This window comes from Stegodyphus dumicola, chromosome X2, assembly GCF_044657685.1.
Source record: "Stegodyphus dumicola isolate Sdum_Otavi_A_Nest chromosome X2, ASM4465768v1".
NCBI classification, from domain to species: Eukaryota; Metazoa; Arthropoda; class Arachnida; order Araneae; family Eresidae; genus Stegodyphus; species Stegodyphus dumicola.
The window spans coordinates 177,388,769-177,406,388 of NC_140781.1; the positions used below are offsets into that span (position 1 = coordinate 177,388,769).

The window sequence follows — 17,620 nt, forward strand, 5'->3', positions numbered from 1 at the left end:
CGACTTTTGACAGAAGATCCATTGTTTCTCCTGGGGATTTATGAAAATCACCAAGTAAAAGTTTAATCCGATTCAAACTAAATTGCTGAACCGTTCCCCGATCGACGTTAGGATGGAAGACAGCATAATACCCTGCGGATAGGCTTTGTATAATTATTTTAGCTTGCGCCTGGAGCGATTGGGTAATCATTCTGTAATTATAAGGTGGGAAGGTTACCTAGCCTTTTTGGAATTATTGCTACGGAAATTAGAATCGACAATGCTCCCCTTTTTCTACTCCATCTTTAAGCTCTTTGACTTTTTGTTCTTTGTAGTTCATTCTTTGAGATTTACTTCTGCTGCAGAGCTGAACGGAGAAGTGTTTTTAATTAAAAGGGTACTAATGACGGTTTGGAATTTTCATTTGTATCGTTAAGTGAATTTTCTTTATGTAGCTTGCGATATGTTTATTTTTAATTAGATACAAATTTTTTATGACCTCAAGAAATTATGAGAATGAATGTGTTTATAAAAATTATTAGAATACATGTAGAATTTCTATTTATACCATGCGCACCGAAGATCATTATCATGTGGTTACATGTACCTCAGTTTTAAAGAAGATAACGTGCGTTTCAAATTGGAGTTTACTAGAGAATTTTTTGTAAGTGATAAAATTGATTGGGGAATGATTTACACGGCACATACGCTTTACCTGTATTTCTAAAGGTTTTGTTAATTGTTAGCTGTATCAAATTCATTTTGAGGATTTGGTCACAGTCCTTTAATGACTTCAAACACATGGGAAAAAATAAAAGAGAATTTTAATGACTATTTGTACATTATATATAAATACATCATTTTTAATGTAGTTCTATTAAGTATCCGAGAGCAGCATTAAGCTTTAATCTTTCGTCATCGAATTCTGTGCCTCAAAGATCTTTCTCGGTGTTGCCAGATTTGCTTGCATAATCTTAGGCCGCCGAGATGGGAATGTGGTAAGTAGCGCTAACTTCTGTACCTAAGAGCGAAGGTTCGAATCCTGGAATTTTTGTAAACGTATGGTGTCTGTGCGGCAAGGAGGTATTCAAAATACACGTCGAGTCGAAATCCTCTCAAGGGGTAGGTGGTAGGTTAAGAGGGGGGTTGGAGAGCCTCGAACCGCCTCCCTCCGTGTGTTCTCCCTCGGAATTCCGAACTGTGGCGGAAGCTTATCATATAGTTAGATACGTCAATCACCTATGGTACTACAGAGATGCTAGCCTAGCTTCTACCTGTACCTGTATAGGTTTCGTGTTGCCAGGTTCGTTTTGAGTTTTTCTTAAGTCGCAGCAAAAATAATTAATTAAGGTTTTTTAGAAGAGTTTCTCGATATGCTGTGAGGTTTTTATTATTTGAAATCAATGTCAGAAAGATTTAATTGTACGAATTAAAAAATAATTCATTTGTTGTAATCATTGATCCATTTATTTCCATGCACGGAAAGTGTGTAAGTAATGCCATACTGTGTCTGTTATTGATATTTATAGCCTAGAAGCATTATTTCACCTTTTTCACTTATTGTTAAGGTACATTTGGTGAAAAATGTGCATAGTTATATAGAATTAATACGCATACATATATATTCGAAAGGATTAAATGAACTTTCATAATTTTTTATTATTATTATTCGTTTGTTTTCTATCTTTCCTCACTTTTCTGGGGGGGGGGGCGGAGGTTAAACTTCGCTGCTTTTTCTCTTATTTATGGAACACGAATTGCTATCTGATTGAACCTGACACCGTATTGGCTGACGACTTAAAATCTTGAATAGTAGCATTTTTTTTTTCTTCGAAATTAAAGAAAAGACAATTGGATCATATAATTAATATGGACTTGTGATGCTATTCGGCATTTAAGAAACCTATCGTAACAAGCAGTAATACTTCTATCCTGGAAAGAGAATAAATAACATAAGAACAATTCACTTATTTTCTTTTTGTCAGCTTTATTTTATTTGATTTTTTCTTGTACTTTATTGAGTATTGTTAACCATGTATTATAAATATGTGACATCATAACTTTTGCTATGAGCTATAATAGTGAATTAACTATTAACTCATCTTGTGAAATCAGGAAACTATGGATAATCTGTCAAAATTACAATGAAATTATCTGTTAGATTAAGTGCATTTGTTTCTAATAAGATACGTGTTTATGTTTCCTAACTAAAATCTTAACGGTTGCGAGGTTTTTAAAGAAAGCTTATTCAGGGATTGATATCTAAATATAGAGAGATTATTTTATCTCATTACTCTATTTTGAGCCTTTCCTTTTGCAATGTCTTAAGAATGCTACAGTGGCAAAAGGTATTCAAAAACACTTCAAGACGAAAACCACTTTCTAATGCCAGTGCAGAAGTGTTTGGAAGACGCGAGATAATGATATCGACAAAAAAGGCCGAGTCGTCTCAATTTTCAAAGATTAAAAAATAAATAAACATTATCAATTCATTTCGTTTTGCGTTTAATGATATTTTTGAACTGACATTTTATTACTGTTCCTTTGAAATTTTTATGTTCGGAAGTATTTTCGATGCACGAGTAGGAGCTGAAAAGGTAAACTAACAAGTCTCTTGAAATATACGTAACGCATCACGATAGGGGGAGAAGCCATGGTGCTTCAAAAACTAATATGGCTTTTAAAGCTTGTTGAAATTTGTGTTTATAAGACGAGACGAACATTTCTAATATTCATGAAATATACCATCTAACCGAAACTATCATTTTAATATACAGATTTTGTTTTTGTGGCCAGAAAGTTATATCTGGGTATTTAAAAATAATTAGGAAGGCAAATCCTTTATATAAATAAATGCTGTCGTGAGTCCAATAATACCATTCATTTGTTATATTGTATGCTGATTAGATATTTAGGTAATGCATTCTTATTACCTTCATTCTTTCTCATTGGACATGCATATGTTTCGGATCATGAGAATTTTACTGAAATAACTTTCATCCATTTAGATGTTAAAATAGTATTATGATCCTGTGTGCTTTAGAATTTGAGCTGGGCCTTAAGTTATAATACTGACTGCCTTAAATTCGGCAACAGCATAATTTTATATTTATTTGGAATTGCATTATATTATAATTTTATAGTTGTATAAGTTTCCAAACTACGCATTTTTTTTTTTTTTTTTTTTTTTCCGAAAATATTAAGACTTATTTAGTATCTTCAGTAGTTTCGTAGATCGCTAAAATACTTTTAAGTATATATAGAAAAGTACAAAGTAGAGTGTGAAATTCCGTTCTTACAGTATTTTGCCATCCAGGCCTAAGAAACTGTACTCAAAAGTCCTAAACGGCCTTTTTTTCATAGTCGTTGGTCATAGACAATGTATAAAATCTGAGAAAATAATGATAATATACAAGTAATGACATTTATTCAATAAAAACTGTACATAAATAGTCCCTTTTTTACTTGCTCATGCTCTCCTCCACTCGTTTTAGTCATTTTTAATCTTTATATGTTAGCTTTAATCTCTACATTTTTTGGTAATATTTTATTAACGTTTCTACATTTAATATAGTCTACATTTTGGCAATTTTTTATTTAACGTCTGTACAGTTTTGGTGTTTTTTATTTTGTCCATTTTATATTTTACTGTGTTAAAGAAGTACATTTATGCAATACTTCTGTGACCTTTCTTTCAGACGTTTTTCGGATTTATAAAATTTAACTTGATATTTTCTTTTGTGTACTATAGCAAACAAATGTTTTAAAATTTGCAGTTTAAACTGTAGGTGATAGACTAGACATATTTGTTACTTGAGGATTTTTTTTTATATGCCAAAACTGCAATTTCCTTTCAAACCCAAAAATATGTATCAGAATGCCTTTTTTTAGGATGTTTTGCTGTCAGACATGACTATGTTTTTCTGAAATATTGACCTAGATATTTAGGTTTCGAGTGAAGTTTTCTTATTCAATAAAGTAAAGAAAATAGCATTGTTAAGTAAGAATATATTCTCACATTTCCTGGCACACACTGTTGCAGATAATTTCAACTGTTATTTTGTGCTGTAAACCCAATATGTGTTGCCATGCCTTTTCAATTTATAACTTTATGTATGGCCTCTTTTTAGTTGTTCGGATCTTCTGTCTTGGCTTGATATTACGACGCCACAATACTATATTTTGTAATGCTGCTTATAATGAAGCGTGATTAACTGATCATTTTATTCTTTCAGGGTGTTGTGTTCCTTCCCCAGCCGCCAAAATTTCCTCTCCGTGGATTTCTGCAGTGCCCCCCACGGGCCCTCTTCCTACCGGGCACGTGGCTCCACCGCCCTTGCCTCCACCTGATCTCAATGGTTCCGAAGACAGTGATTCAAAAGATTCGAGTGGAGGAGGCAAGAATGACCTATCTTCTTCCGATGCTGAAGGTGTCTGGAGTCCAGATATTGAGCAGAGTTTCCAGGAAGCCCTGGCCATTTATCCGCCTTGTGGAAGGCGGAAAATCATTTTATCCGATGAGGGAAAGATGTATGGTATGTACTACCATCTTCTCTTTGTTTCTGTCTATATTTCACAGACTCATTTAGAATATTCTTCTTATTCGAAGCGGAAATTTCTAAAAATGCTGTGTATTTAATAATGAGTTCCATGATAGGGCACTTTTCTTATTGTTTCCCTATTTTTAAGCACTTTGCATAGCGGCTCAAAATATTAAAATTTTGAAAGGGTAAGTATATATATATTTTTTACTGTTAAGCATATGAATGGATTCTTAAGCTTGCTGAAATTCAGCAGCCAAGTGTTCTGAATGAAGCCTGGACTAATGGAATGATGTACTGGATTTACTAGAATGCTATTTTCGTCTGTATTTGATCTTACGTTCTGAATGCCTTTGACTAAATTATATTCTGTTTCATTTATATAAATTATTTATTGCTGATAAGGGAGGGTGTTGCGATAGCATTTTAGTAAATCCGTTCATGGGGATTTGTAAAGGTAAGTAATTATTATGAAGTTCTTGATTTATCTCTAGTAGGACCTAGTATTCTGTTGTTAGAGTAGGTAAGAAAGCACATGATTTTATGAAAAACGACAATTCTGTTGTCATCGTTTCGAAATGTATATAAATTTCTTTTATTGTATGCTGTTTATTTAATTTTTTTATTATTATTTTTAATAAACAAAGCTATTTTGCAGCTGATTCAGAATTTTCAGAGTATAGTGTGGTCAAGTTGTGCTTGAAAACTGATCGATGTATCACTTTAAAATCCCAATGGAGAGAGTGGACCGAAAAATTGCCTGTGATAACTGTTTTTCTTTGTACCTTAGAAGTAAAGATGTATAAATATATGTTTTAGGAACGTACTTATCTTGTTTCATTGTGCAGGTATGAAGCTTGCTCTTGTTACTGTGTTCTCAAAATCAGAAAAACAATAATGATACCCCCTTAAAAAGTTATAATACATGTAAAGCGCTTTTTTTTTTTTTTTTTTAATTGTACACTTTTTTTAAGCAAATTACAAAATGGCGCAGGTATTGTATCTGAAGTATTCTTCTTTAGTATGCATAAGACTGAGATATTTTCATGAGGCTGTTTGGAATTTCCTATGTCTTCTTTTGAGGGACATCTGTTATTATTTACAGTGACGTTGTATATATTCATAATTTTCGAAGGATATGTTATAAATTAAATGTATTTGATTAAATTTGTTAGATAAATTTAAAATCTGGTTTGCCGAACAGCAAAACTGTTGAAATTGGCTGTTTGCGAGACCAGAGGAAGATAAATTCAAGATGTTATCTTTCGCGTAATCGCAGCACTTGTCAAGCACCCAAGGATGATTGATACGTGATCATGCAATGTAAGGGTTAAAAATTTTTAGATTCCGTTAAAGCCGTTTATAACATCGTATGATTATGTAAGGGACAAAATCACACGAGGAGGGTTCGTTACTTATTTTTGGAGTAGTTTCGTTTCCTTAACCACTAAACGTCCCTCATGCTGCTTTTAGATCTTGCTTACAAACGGCCAACGCTCTGTATTCGATGTGAGTAAATCCTAATCTCACCTCGAAGAGGGAAAAGGCAAGCCCATCAGCCATAGATAGTCATCGCGGTGATGATCACTTGGGCGAATTTGAACCGTTTCATCCCCTCCTGCTGGTTTCGTAATAGTTCTCCCCCACCTTCTCGTAAAACGCCTATTGAAACCCAAGTGGGCGTTATTAGGCTTTTCTCTGTCTCTTCCTTTCATCCGCGCCGACCCCCGTTTTAAACGGCGTTCGTTGCGTGCATTTATTGCATTGAAAAGCGGTGCGGTTAGTTCGTTCCGCTCTGTAATTGGTCTTGACGCTTGCCCGCCTTGATCCGGTTGTGTTTGAAGAGGTTGTGCGTTAATAGGTTTGGTTCATAAATGGATTACATATGCTAGCCGTATCTAGATTAATCAGTTTATGGCTTGAGTCCGCAACTTAGGGTGAAACGAGCCACAGAATTCGTTACGTAACGTAGTGGAATAACAATTAAGTGACACTTGTAGGATTTCTTTTCTCAATTAGTTTTTTTTTTTTTTGCATGTATTATTAGTAGTGTATTGAAAGTATATGGTATGTAAAAATACATAAATATTATTAAGCTGCACATCGTAGGGTTGTTTTTACTATAGCAGTGAAAAGCTGAAATAATTGCTGTATTTACTTTGAACGTCTTTGTTAAATTGCAAATGTGAAATGTAATATAAACTGACAGGCATTTTAAAAAAAGCCACGATTATATGTTAAATCATAATCTTAACTAGTTTAATTGTTATTTTAAATGAATAGTAACGTCTTTATTCCAAGGTATGTGCTGCAAAGAAATTTTCCTGAATTATTTCTGGTTTTCGAGTGTTAAATAAAATAAACAGCATTAATAAGAGTTTGCTGAGAATTTCGAAAACACGCGAATCTGAAACTACATGATGAACGTAGATAGATCAAATGAAAAGACTCCAAAATCGTTTTGCTGTTGCGTGTTGCTTAAATGTTGTTGGTCACAAGACAGACACGCGCGATTGAACGTGATGTATTCTAGTCAACTGTAGAGTGTGGCCTCTTGTTGTCTCTTCATTTCTTATACATCATACTTCAATATTTGCATAGTAAACAGATTTGATAGCTTGGTTTAATATCAGGCTTATTGTCTAATATATTGATGTTATCTTGCTAATTGGAAAAACTCCGATGATATAACACCGAACTTAAAGTTCCATTTATACAGATTAAGTTGTACCTCTTTAGCTCTAATGATCAGTGCAATTTATGACGGCACTACAGAACTGTAAGAAACCTCTTTATTTTAAAAGTTGAATCGCTGATAATGAAGTAAATATTTATAGTTGTCTTATTCTTTTTGTATTCAGTTCCAAATCTTCTGCCTGCTTGAAATTTGTAATGAAAATTATTCCTAGCAGTGGCTGTACTTGATCGTAAAATGCATTGTCGCTTTTGCCTCCCTTCCAGCTGGGCTTGGGAAAAATTTACTTTTAAAGCAGTATTTTCCGACCGGGTCCACATTTAATTGCGGGCGATTCACAAGAAAAAACTGAATTTCAGGGATACATAATATGAACTAAGGAGTTCATGATAAAAATTATTAATAAAATTATTAAATAATAGTGATGAAATAGACTAATATAGGCAAGTTCAGATATTTGCGGTCAAACGATATTCGTATTTTCTGCAAACTTCTTTAGTTAATGGGGGGAAAAAAAGGAGAGGCGAATAAATCTGTCCATCTTGTTATTTAAGCACTAACTATTGTAGGAAAAGTTAGTCACAAAGAGTCTTTTCATTCTGTGATGAGAAATCAATCTCGTTTTGGAGAAATTTATTGTTTATGTTATTGAACATTACTGTTCTAATGAACTATGTTTTCATAAGTACTTACAAGCAGTGGCCGCTTCTGGGATGAATTGTGGGACAGATGAAATCCTTCGAAAAATAAATGTAAGTTAATGACATTTCCACGTAAATATCCACTTTTATGGGAGAGGGCTAAAATGTGTGTCGTTGTTTTCCCATCATCTTATATGAAATGTAACTAGTCGTGTAACACAGTTGTTAATAAAATAAATAAAATCGTTATCGACTTAAATGTAGTAAAAAGCGGTGATCTTCGTCTGACTCTCATAAAATTTTATCCAAATAATAATATTCTAATACCAAAATATCAGCCTCGAGGATCTCATTAGTAGGGCCTACCTATTTTAATAGCCTTTTAGAATAAATTTTTATATGTTTGATATAGTATATTTAATTTTTTTCTCGTGTAAGTAGAAATGTTTATTTTATCAATTAAAAATTTCAAAACTTGTAAAATGCATTTTGTATATTATATTGGAATTGTTTAATTATCTTTATGTACTTACGAATAAATATTTCATTTAGAAATATTACATATGCGTAATGGGGTCCACCTACCCCATTAGGAAGTTAGGAATCCAAGTTAGGAATCACGGAATCCACTAGTAAAAAAAGGTTGGAAATTGATGTTTTATAGCCAGATGTAGCTGAATGTGTTATGCTCTTATTGAGAGGGGGGCCGCTTACGGCAACGTTTACTCTAAACTGCCAGCTTGCACCACCGACCGTTGACTTTTCTGAATTGTAAGGGTTCTTGTGCACAATGTGAACTGCGTGGTCATCAGTGTAATAGACGTTTGTGTTGTAATATCGTTCATCTGTATTTCTGCCTTGCGCAGCTGTTAGAAGCATCTCCATTGAGGTCGTTCAGCAATATCTCAATCACCTATGGTACTACAGTGATGCTGGCCTAGATTCTCCCTCTGCCTGTTGTTTACTCGCAGACCCCTTACCAATTTTACTTCTTAAAATTGAAGAGCGGAAAATTAGGCAGCGCGTACCATTTCTGAGCGGAGGGGGTAAAAGGAAGAACTTCGCAGATAAAAAAGTGCGTATGACTAGATATACTATTTCTATATTTCCTATATCAAATAAGTCAGGTACAGTCATTGCTTTCGGAGGTATTCTTTTTGCTTAACGCACTATACTTTACTACTCATCCATATGTACAACATAGGTATGTACATAAATATTTAAACATAAAAAATTCCTGTAATAGTCCTCAATGAAATCAGAATTGTTTCATATGTTGATTTTTATAATCTATACTGTTTTGGAATATGATCTTTGTAATGGAAATTGTCTTTCATTTGAAAATAATATACAAGGATTAACATCGTGAATGGAGTCGCATACAAGTTAATGAAAATATTCCATTGCTCCCAGAGCCCTTGACATTCTTCCAAGAATTGGCTGCTGCCAGATAATGAATGATAAAAAAGAGACTGCGTTGTCCGTAAGCACAAGCGATATTAAGCCGTAGTCAACCTCTGTTCAGAAATGACCGATGTATTGCATTCCACCTTCCTTCTTCTCCACCTAACCTGTCTTGATTTTTGTCCAAGAAAGGTATCTTACACCCAACTGTTTTTGCGGAACCTATTAAGAAGAGGATGTGTTGTCCAAGCGAGCAGTAATCGATTTGCCATCAATAAGAGCCGTGGTTATTAATAGGCTGACTACTAGCCATCTCTTTGGAAGACCATTTTTAAAGCTTAGGATGTCATTGTTATCACGAAAAGAGAGCTGTTTTTCTTCATAAACATTACCGAAATGGTAAACGTCTTGTTGATCGCTGAATGGATCGTTTTCTGTGTTTTATATACGTCAAAATTTTAACCTTTTTGTTTGTCCGTTCCACTTGGTTTAACAAATTAAAAGAGAGATGCCTGTATAACTGATGTTTATTATCTTTAAAGCATTTTGTCTTCCAACGACCTTTCACTGTATAGTCAGGTGAACGAATATTTATTATTTTCTGAAGAAATAAACACTATGCTGGATTGTAAATAAAAGCTGCTGAAGAGTTTTTGAATATTGAGCTAGCATGTGGTACTTAAAATTTTTATTTGATGGCAACAAATGAAGTGAATTCTGGATGCTCCTAAAAGTCAGGGTTATGTAACTGTTAATACAAATTATGGTTGCAAAATACCACTTTCTGCGGGAAATATAAATTATTTTTTCGTTTTGTTCATACCGTACCATGATTATGATAAACTGAATTTTTGTATAGATTTTAGGTTTTTCAGACATCCGACTTCAGCTGTTTATTTTGCTGATTCATAATACATTTTGACTTCATAATTCATTATCGGTCACTGAGAAACTGATATTAAAGGCCTACGATAGCGGTGGAAGTAGTTAGTCAGAACCCACCTATAATTTGCTAAGTTATTTTAGTTTTACATTTCGTTTATTTAGTACTTTTTTCATAAAACATTATCACAAGTCTCTTTTATTTGCAAGAGAGTATGTATAGCTTCCAGATTTTCGATATGAAATATTTCAGCTAATCAGGCGAGAATATTATAAAAATAAATATAAATTTCCCTGTCATGTTTCCATGTTGCTCTATACTTTATACAACCAGCCATGTTGCCTTCCTACGATGACGTCGTAAACCGAATTGACGTAAAACGAACCTATAATATACAATGTCCGCGAAAGTCATTATGCGACCTTTATTTTCACAACCGTTGGTCAGAGACGTATACTTCTAGTTGCAAAATTGTTTTAGTAGATGCAAATATTCGTGTTTTTGACTTATTTTGTATTTCAAAGGTTGCGAACTAACTTTTTATACGATCCCTATAGTTATTTTTAGTTAGAATTTATACATATTATAAAAAAACAGCATACCGTAAGCTTAATCCCGATGCGATAAAAGAGGCTGAGGTATTTAGTTTCAAAATAAGGAATTTTTTTAAATCCTTTTTGGTCTTCCTTGAGGGGTCGGTTAAGAAATAAATTTAAATAATTCCAGGATGATAGTTTCCCCTTTAATGTCATATAGTGATATTCTTTTTTGGTCTATTAATGCGTAACATTCTTTAATTTGTAATTTTCTTACATAAGGTATGTCGAAAGCGTTATCACATAATTGTAAGTTTTCAAATACTAGTTTTTTAATCTGCCTTTAGAATTATACTCCAATAATGAAAAATAGTTATGCTGATAAAGGTTTTTCATTTCGGTCTATAAAGCAGGAATGTCTCTTAATCCATCAACAGCAAACCTTTTATTTTAAAGCCATATTTCATCAAATACTAATATTCATCCCTTCAGTTTGTGTATGACCCCCGAATATCATTTCAAACTTAATTATTATATATCAGTGTAAATTTTTTTTCTCACTGGGGATAGATTTTTTTTTTTTTTTTTTAATTAAGTAAAATTTTTTACTAGATGTAACTATAAGTACCGCGGAAAGGGGTGTATAAAAAGTTAATTTCGCAATTTTTTCAAATTTGATTTTTTTTAATTTAAAACTGCCAGGACATGAATATGTCCCATAATTTGAAGAATTTTTTTAACTGGAGTTATATGTCTACGACCAGCGATTGCGGAAATACAAGGCACATAAAGATTAATGGATACAGTGTTTAATGTTCTACATTTCCAAAAATATACTACTTTTTATTTAATTAAAACTTGCTAACATAAAAGTTTCGCGACTAAAATTAATGTAATAAATAATATCTTCATTATTATACGTGCCTAATTTATTTGAATCAAGGTCCTTCCACATAATATTTTCAGAAACGTAATATAGGGCTCAGAGTTTGATATCCATATGAAACTGTATTTAGACGTTAAATAGGTCAAAGTATTAAGGCTCTCCCAAATTTTTTCATACATTTTAGTAGTACTGAAAATTGTTTTACCGGTACAATTATTTTTTCGTAGTTACTTTACGTAATGGCTAATGTCGTAAATAGCTGAATCGTGTTAAGTGGAGCCCTATTGCTTTCACGTTAATATAGTGGATTAAAAACGTAAAAGTTAACAAAATTATTAACGTGTTAACAGATGAAAGCCAAGTAATGACTTTTTATGCTGAGGATAAAACGAGAAAGGAAAATCATCAATATATGTTATTGTTAAGGTTAAATGGTCTGGTTTGTAGTTATTTTTTAACCGTTGTAATATTATTAAAAAAAAAAAACTTAACAAACATTTTTCTGAAAAATTTCTGTTATTTTTGCTAACTTAAGAAATACGATATTTCCAACTAAGTAACTGGTATTTTCGATGATAAGCCGATATCATGTATGGTTTAAATAGAAGGGGAAAGTACAGTAGAAACTCTATTATCTAAGGTGACTGGAATAGTAATATTCGCTACTGTTATTATGTAATATTTTATTTGTTTAAACAAATGAATCATACAAGATAAAAATTGCAATAAATAAATGCCATCAAAATTTACACAAATTGTGAATTTTTCGAGTGTCTTACGTACCCTTTATATATATATATATATATATATATATATAACATAAGTTTTGGGGAAATGGGAAAGTTTATCTTTTTTTGGGGGGGTAGTCTAGATCTTATCAGCCGACACACGATCAGCAAAAGATCCATAGGAAATACATTAAGAAATTATTGTCTAAACAATAAAAAATTTTGTTCGGTATGGCTAATTTTCCCTCTGTCCGTTTCATCGTCATCTTCATGCTCACTCTCATCACTTTAGTTTTTATTGTTCTCTCTTTATAGTTTCTTCGTCACTCAAAACTTAAAAACTTGCTTTGTTCTTTTTTGCATTTATCCATTCCAAAAATTTCATCTTGAACAACTTAGCATCTTGAATATTTTTTATCCTTTGGAAGCGTATCTACGAATTCATTGGCACTTGGTTGGCTGTTAGTGTTGCTTTCCTTTTTAACACATTTTAAGTCGTATCTTTTATCTAAATGCACAATAGGAAGGTCGTTAAATAACCCATAACTGATAAGAAATGCAAAAAGATCAATCCCTGATAAGAGAATTTCTGCATTGTTATTAATTTTCGTTTTCTAACGTTACTGCGTATTCTCAAGTGATTTCTTTAAATTGGTTGCCGGCGTGTTGTTGTATTGTAGTAATAATAATGATCAAAGAAAACGTTTACCTAATATTATTATTATTATTATTATTATTATTTTTCATAGGAAAACTGAACAAAGTGCAGTTGATCTCAAACTATTTAATCGCTTCTAGGAAATGCAGGATTTTCATGAAATCAAGACTGGTGAATCTAAAATCGTTATTATTTTTTGTAGAATTTTTATAAGAATTTGAAAATAAGCATGATGTACCATTCGAGTTAGCTTTAAACCATTTATTAAGATGTATATTCGATTTACAGTAATTGACGGAAGCCAAAATAAGTATCCTGAACATCAGAAGAAAATAGTCTTGCCTGTTTACCATGTTTTCCTAATTGCAGTGTTTTTAAAAGTAGTTAGAAAATTAAAAAATAGCAGTTGGTTGTGAAAGACATTTTTTTTGGAATAATGAAACTTAAAACGAGAATTAAAAAAGATTGTTTTCGCCGAAAGTTGAGGTTATTTTTTTCACAACGCTTGTTTACTGATTACATTTAAAAGAAGTATTTTTTATGTTTTATGTACTCATTAAAACAGCAATGCGTTGTGGGTGGTATTCATATTTTGTTAATCATTAAAAAAAACGTGCTAATCTAGAATGAACCGGACATTCATTTATTCTTTAGAGAGAACATTAGCGTTCTAGACTCTGCATTATGCTATACTTTCTGTCTAGTTCACATTTTTATATTCAAGAATTTATATTTGCTTTAGAATTTAGCTGCTAATATTGAAATTGATGGAAATTTTAAATGAAAGTTTCCATGGGCCTTGTTGTCTCCTGCCTTTGAAAAAACATGTTGCGTAATCCTTTAACAACCATTTGTTAGCGTCTGAATTTCAGCAGTAGTCATGGAATCCATTATGTGATTAAAAAAAAAAAAAAAAAAAAGCGTTTATTTCACTTCCTCGAACCTTTCAGTGAGTAAATAATAGAATTTCTGGAGCAAAGTAACCCAGTGACTTTTTATTGTTTTCCATTCACATACATTGTACTTTCTTTTTGTTACAAGGCTATTGAACTGAGAGTTAATGCCAACTGTTTTGATATTTTCGTGGTTTTTCTGTGTGTGGTTTTCCATTTTCCTTCAGAATGTCCACCACGAAAATGTCCCTTCCGTTAGGCAGATAGCTACTTGCGTACTAATCACAGCTAGCAGCAATGCATTACAAAGCTTTTTCCACTCATCAACACGTACTGTAGGCTATATTTTGCAATGTCTGTAAAGATCCCCCCCTCCCGCCCGTGGTTCACAAGAATTGTAGAATTAGGGAAATTTCAGTGTTAAACGTAGCGTCGGGATATAAAAACTTTATGTTGATTAATGTACTATAGTTTACTTCCTCATGATGTATTTCCTCTCCAGCACAAAAATAAAAGTTTGGTTTGGTTGATTATGGCAAAGCACGCTAGGACTATCAGTCTAAAGGGAGGGGTTCCTTTGTGTAGGACTTTGTAAGGGAACTGGCTCGTATACACGTTACTCATGGGGGAAAACCACGAAAGCGCCGATGGAGCCACCCCGTTCGCCTAGAATCGAATCCAGATCGGAACTACCTGTGTTCAGCGAACTATAAAAGAACTTTTCTCTTAATTTCTCAAGACGTTGTGTTTTAGTGCTCAACGTTTGAACTAATATGTCCCGAATAATTAATATCCGAACTAATATGTCCCGTAAAGAATTGTCGTTCGTTCCCTGCATGGTGCAGAATTCATCTTTTATAAGAGGTAAATATCGGGGGAAGGTGAAAATGCTTGAAGCAGTTTACCTTTGTTTAAAAAGGCGGATTTTGAGTATTTTCCAACTCTTTAAATTTCTGTTCACGAAAATCTGATTGCAGGTTATTGGAATATGGCAAAGCACACGAGGACTATCAGGCTTATGAAAGGAGGGATGCCTTCATGGGGGAATTTTTAAGGGAAACTGGCCTGTATTGACAAACGAGTGTGATCATAGGAATATTTGTAATGAAACTGCAGCCTATTATGTTTGTTAATAGATTACGGGTAAAGCGGGGGAGGGCCATCAACATTAGGAGTGTCTTCGTGCAAGTCAATCTCAGGCATCATGGTCGCGTTACACGTTTTCAAACGTCATTGCCCTGTAGGGCAAGGAACTCCCGAAAAGTTTCGGTTTTCGCTCGAGAACTTCCCGGTTTATCATATTTCAAGGTTGAACGCTGTGCTACCAAATTATAAGAAATAAAATAATTAGATATTCTGAAATTTGCGCTATAGTATTTTTATCCTTTATTTCCGCCTGGTCGGTGCAGTGGTTTCCGATACTGACTGTCACATAGTTGAGTCAAGTTCGAATCCCGGAAAAGGCACGGATGTTAAGTGCGCGAAATTACTGGCAGTTCCACTCGGCTTCGAGCCCAGGAGAACGGGCTAACTACATGGCTTATTGTCGTGTTTTTTTCCTTGTGTAACGTTAATGCGAGTCAGTTTCCCTTAAAAAAAATTCTCCGTTGAAGGCATTCCTCTTTTTATGAAGATAGCCTTCATATGCTTTGTTTATTTTAATATCCTTATCTATGCAGCATTAGGGCACTTAAAATACTAGCGAACCGAAAGTCCCCTCTAAATTGGTGGTAGTGAAGAACGGGTGGGAGACTTACTGATCCGTCTTCGGGTTGCTGTCCATCGAAACTGGAACGGAACTTCCCTTTCTCACTGGTGTAATCCGGTCGCCTTCGGCAACATTCGTGGTGACGAGAGGGCTAAATGACAAATTGATATTGTTCAATCCCGACAAAAACATTAAGTTGGAAGTGTTTGCCATTTGGAATAATAGCTGTTTGTTTATTTTATTATTTTTCTCTTCCTCAGGTTGAACCTAGATTTAGCTGCGTCAACTAATAAACGTAACTTAGCTAAGCGGGTCGAATGTTGCTTTCTTACGAGGGCTAAGTATTAACTGGCATAGTAAAAGGAAAACAGTATTTCACGTGAAAAAATAATTTTTTAGTTCAGTTCAAAAATATAGTCTTGCTTGATCAGATATATGTCTTTTTTAAAATGAATTTATTACGCTCTACGATAATTATTACATTTCAAAGTCTTTAATAAAATATAACCTTTTAAAAAGTACTTAGTATCCAAACTTCTACTGTTGGTTTCTTCTCTGGATGTTTTTGGATTTGTATAGCACCATGTAGGTGGTCTTATGACATATAAAAAGGCTTGGCTGTTAATGTATTAAATTCTTTAAAATGAAAAATGGGAAGCAGTTTAGTTTCACTTGATCCTGAATTTATTATATATTTAAATAAAGGATTGTCCCTCCTCCCCCACCCCGGTCCGAAACTGGTGTGCGAATTACGTAGCATCTCAGAAATTCGAGACATAACCTCCACCGAGTGGATCTGACCTCGCTTATCGAGGAAGAAATACTAAGAAAATTATTTGAAAGTGATGCGAGAAAATATCGACTTGTATTTCGAAGAAATTCAATTTTTTTGTGAACATTATATTGTAATAGTTCGGTTTGTAGGACACATTCAAGTGGAAAATATCAGACACTTGCGTTTTCAGATCTGTCAGTAATTAAGATAATCCTAAATAAAATTTGCGTAAAGTAAAGGTGACTATTTATTATAAAAAATAACAAACAAACAAAAATTAGTACTGATTTTTCCAAATTAACGCTTTAAAAGCCTAAGAAATTTCGTACGCTGTAGAAATGGTTTTGGTTCGATAAGAATATGGCAGAGCACAATAGGGCTAACTGCCTAAGGGAAGAATACCTTCGTGGAGAACTTTCTAAGGGAACTGGCTCGTATACACGTTACACAGGGGGAAAACCATGAAAACGTCCATGCATCCAGCCCGTTTGCCTCGAATCGAACCGACGTCGGAACTACCAGTGTTCAGCGATTTTACCGCTGGACCGCTAGTGGGCTGCTCTGTAGAAATGATAGGACGAATGAAGTAAAGATAAATCTCTTATGCAGTTCAGCGCGAAATTTTCCTTATACAATATGTAGGATGATTACAATAAACATGTGTGTATGTTTATACATAAATATGTAAGTAATATTTATTTACAAAACTAACATTAAAATAAAGCCTTAAAAGTTAAAAAAAAATCTTTCGAAATTATAATCTAATAAAGTTTTGAGTTAGATTTTACTTCGAGTTGTATCTTGTGTATTAACAAATGTGGTAACTCTCTAGCTGTTTGGGATAACTTCTTAGGATTCACAGTTAAGTTTCACTAAAGCAGTTCGTTGTCTTTCAGAAATCACGTGCAATGAAGTATTACTAACCACAGTTATCAGCAACCAAGTCATTAGATGAGTATAACAGAGAAGAAAGGATCATGTTCAGTTTATAGCTAACATTGCCCAAAATATCAATTCAGACCGACCTAGATGTTCATTAGAATTTTATTCATAAACATATTCGATCAGAATACCGCTTGTTTGAACTATGGCATAGATACTGTATTTAAGGCATAAATTGCTAAGAATTGGAAAACGTATTAAAAAATTAAAATTATGAAGCGTATCTTAAGTAAGAACTGTTCATTTTACAAATGACAACAGGTTATGAAAAAGTACATTGGTGCACAAGTAGCTAAGTTACTTCCAGACTTCTTAACACCTCACTATTAAAACGATATTATTTACACTCAC

At 33.4% G+C, this 17,620-nt stretch overlaps 1 protein-coding gene across 2 annotated transcripts in view; it reads left to right on the forward strand.

The window, feature by feature from the left end:
* The first annotated feature begins 4,216 nt into the window (after positions 1–4,216).
* sd (TEA domain transcription factor 1 homolog scalloped) overlaps positions 4,217–17,620 on the forward strand; it is a 67,350-nt gene continuing 53,946 nt past the window's right edge. Inside the window, exon 1 of one of the 2 annotated variants that reach the window (XM_085809772.1) lies at positions 4,217–4,514. In XM_085809772.1, the coding sequence (XP_085665898.1) occupies positions 4,508–4,514 (7 nt within the window). In that variant the 5' untranslated portion in view covers positions 4,217–4,507. The remainder of the gene's footprint in view (positions 4,515–17,620) is intronic. The other variant, XM_035355750.2, reaches the window with a different exon arrangement.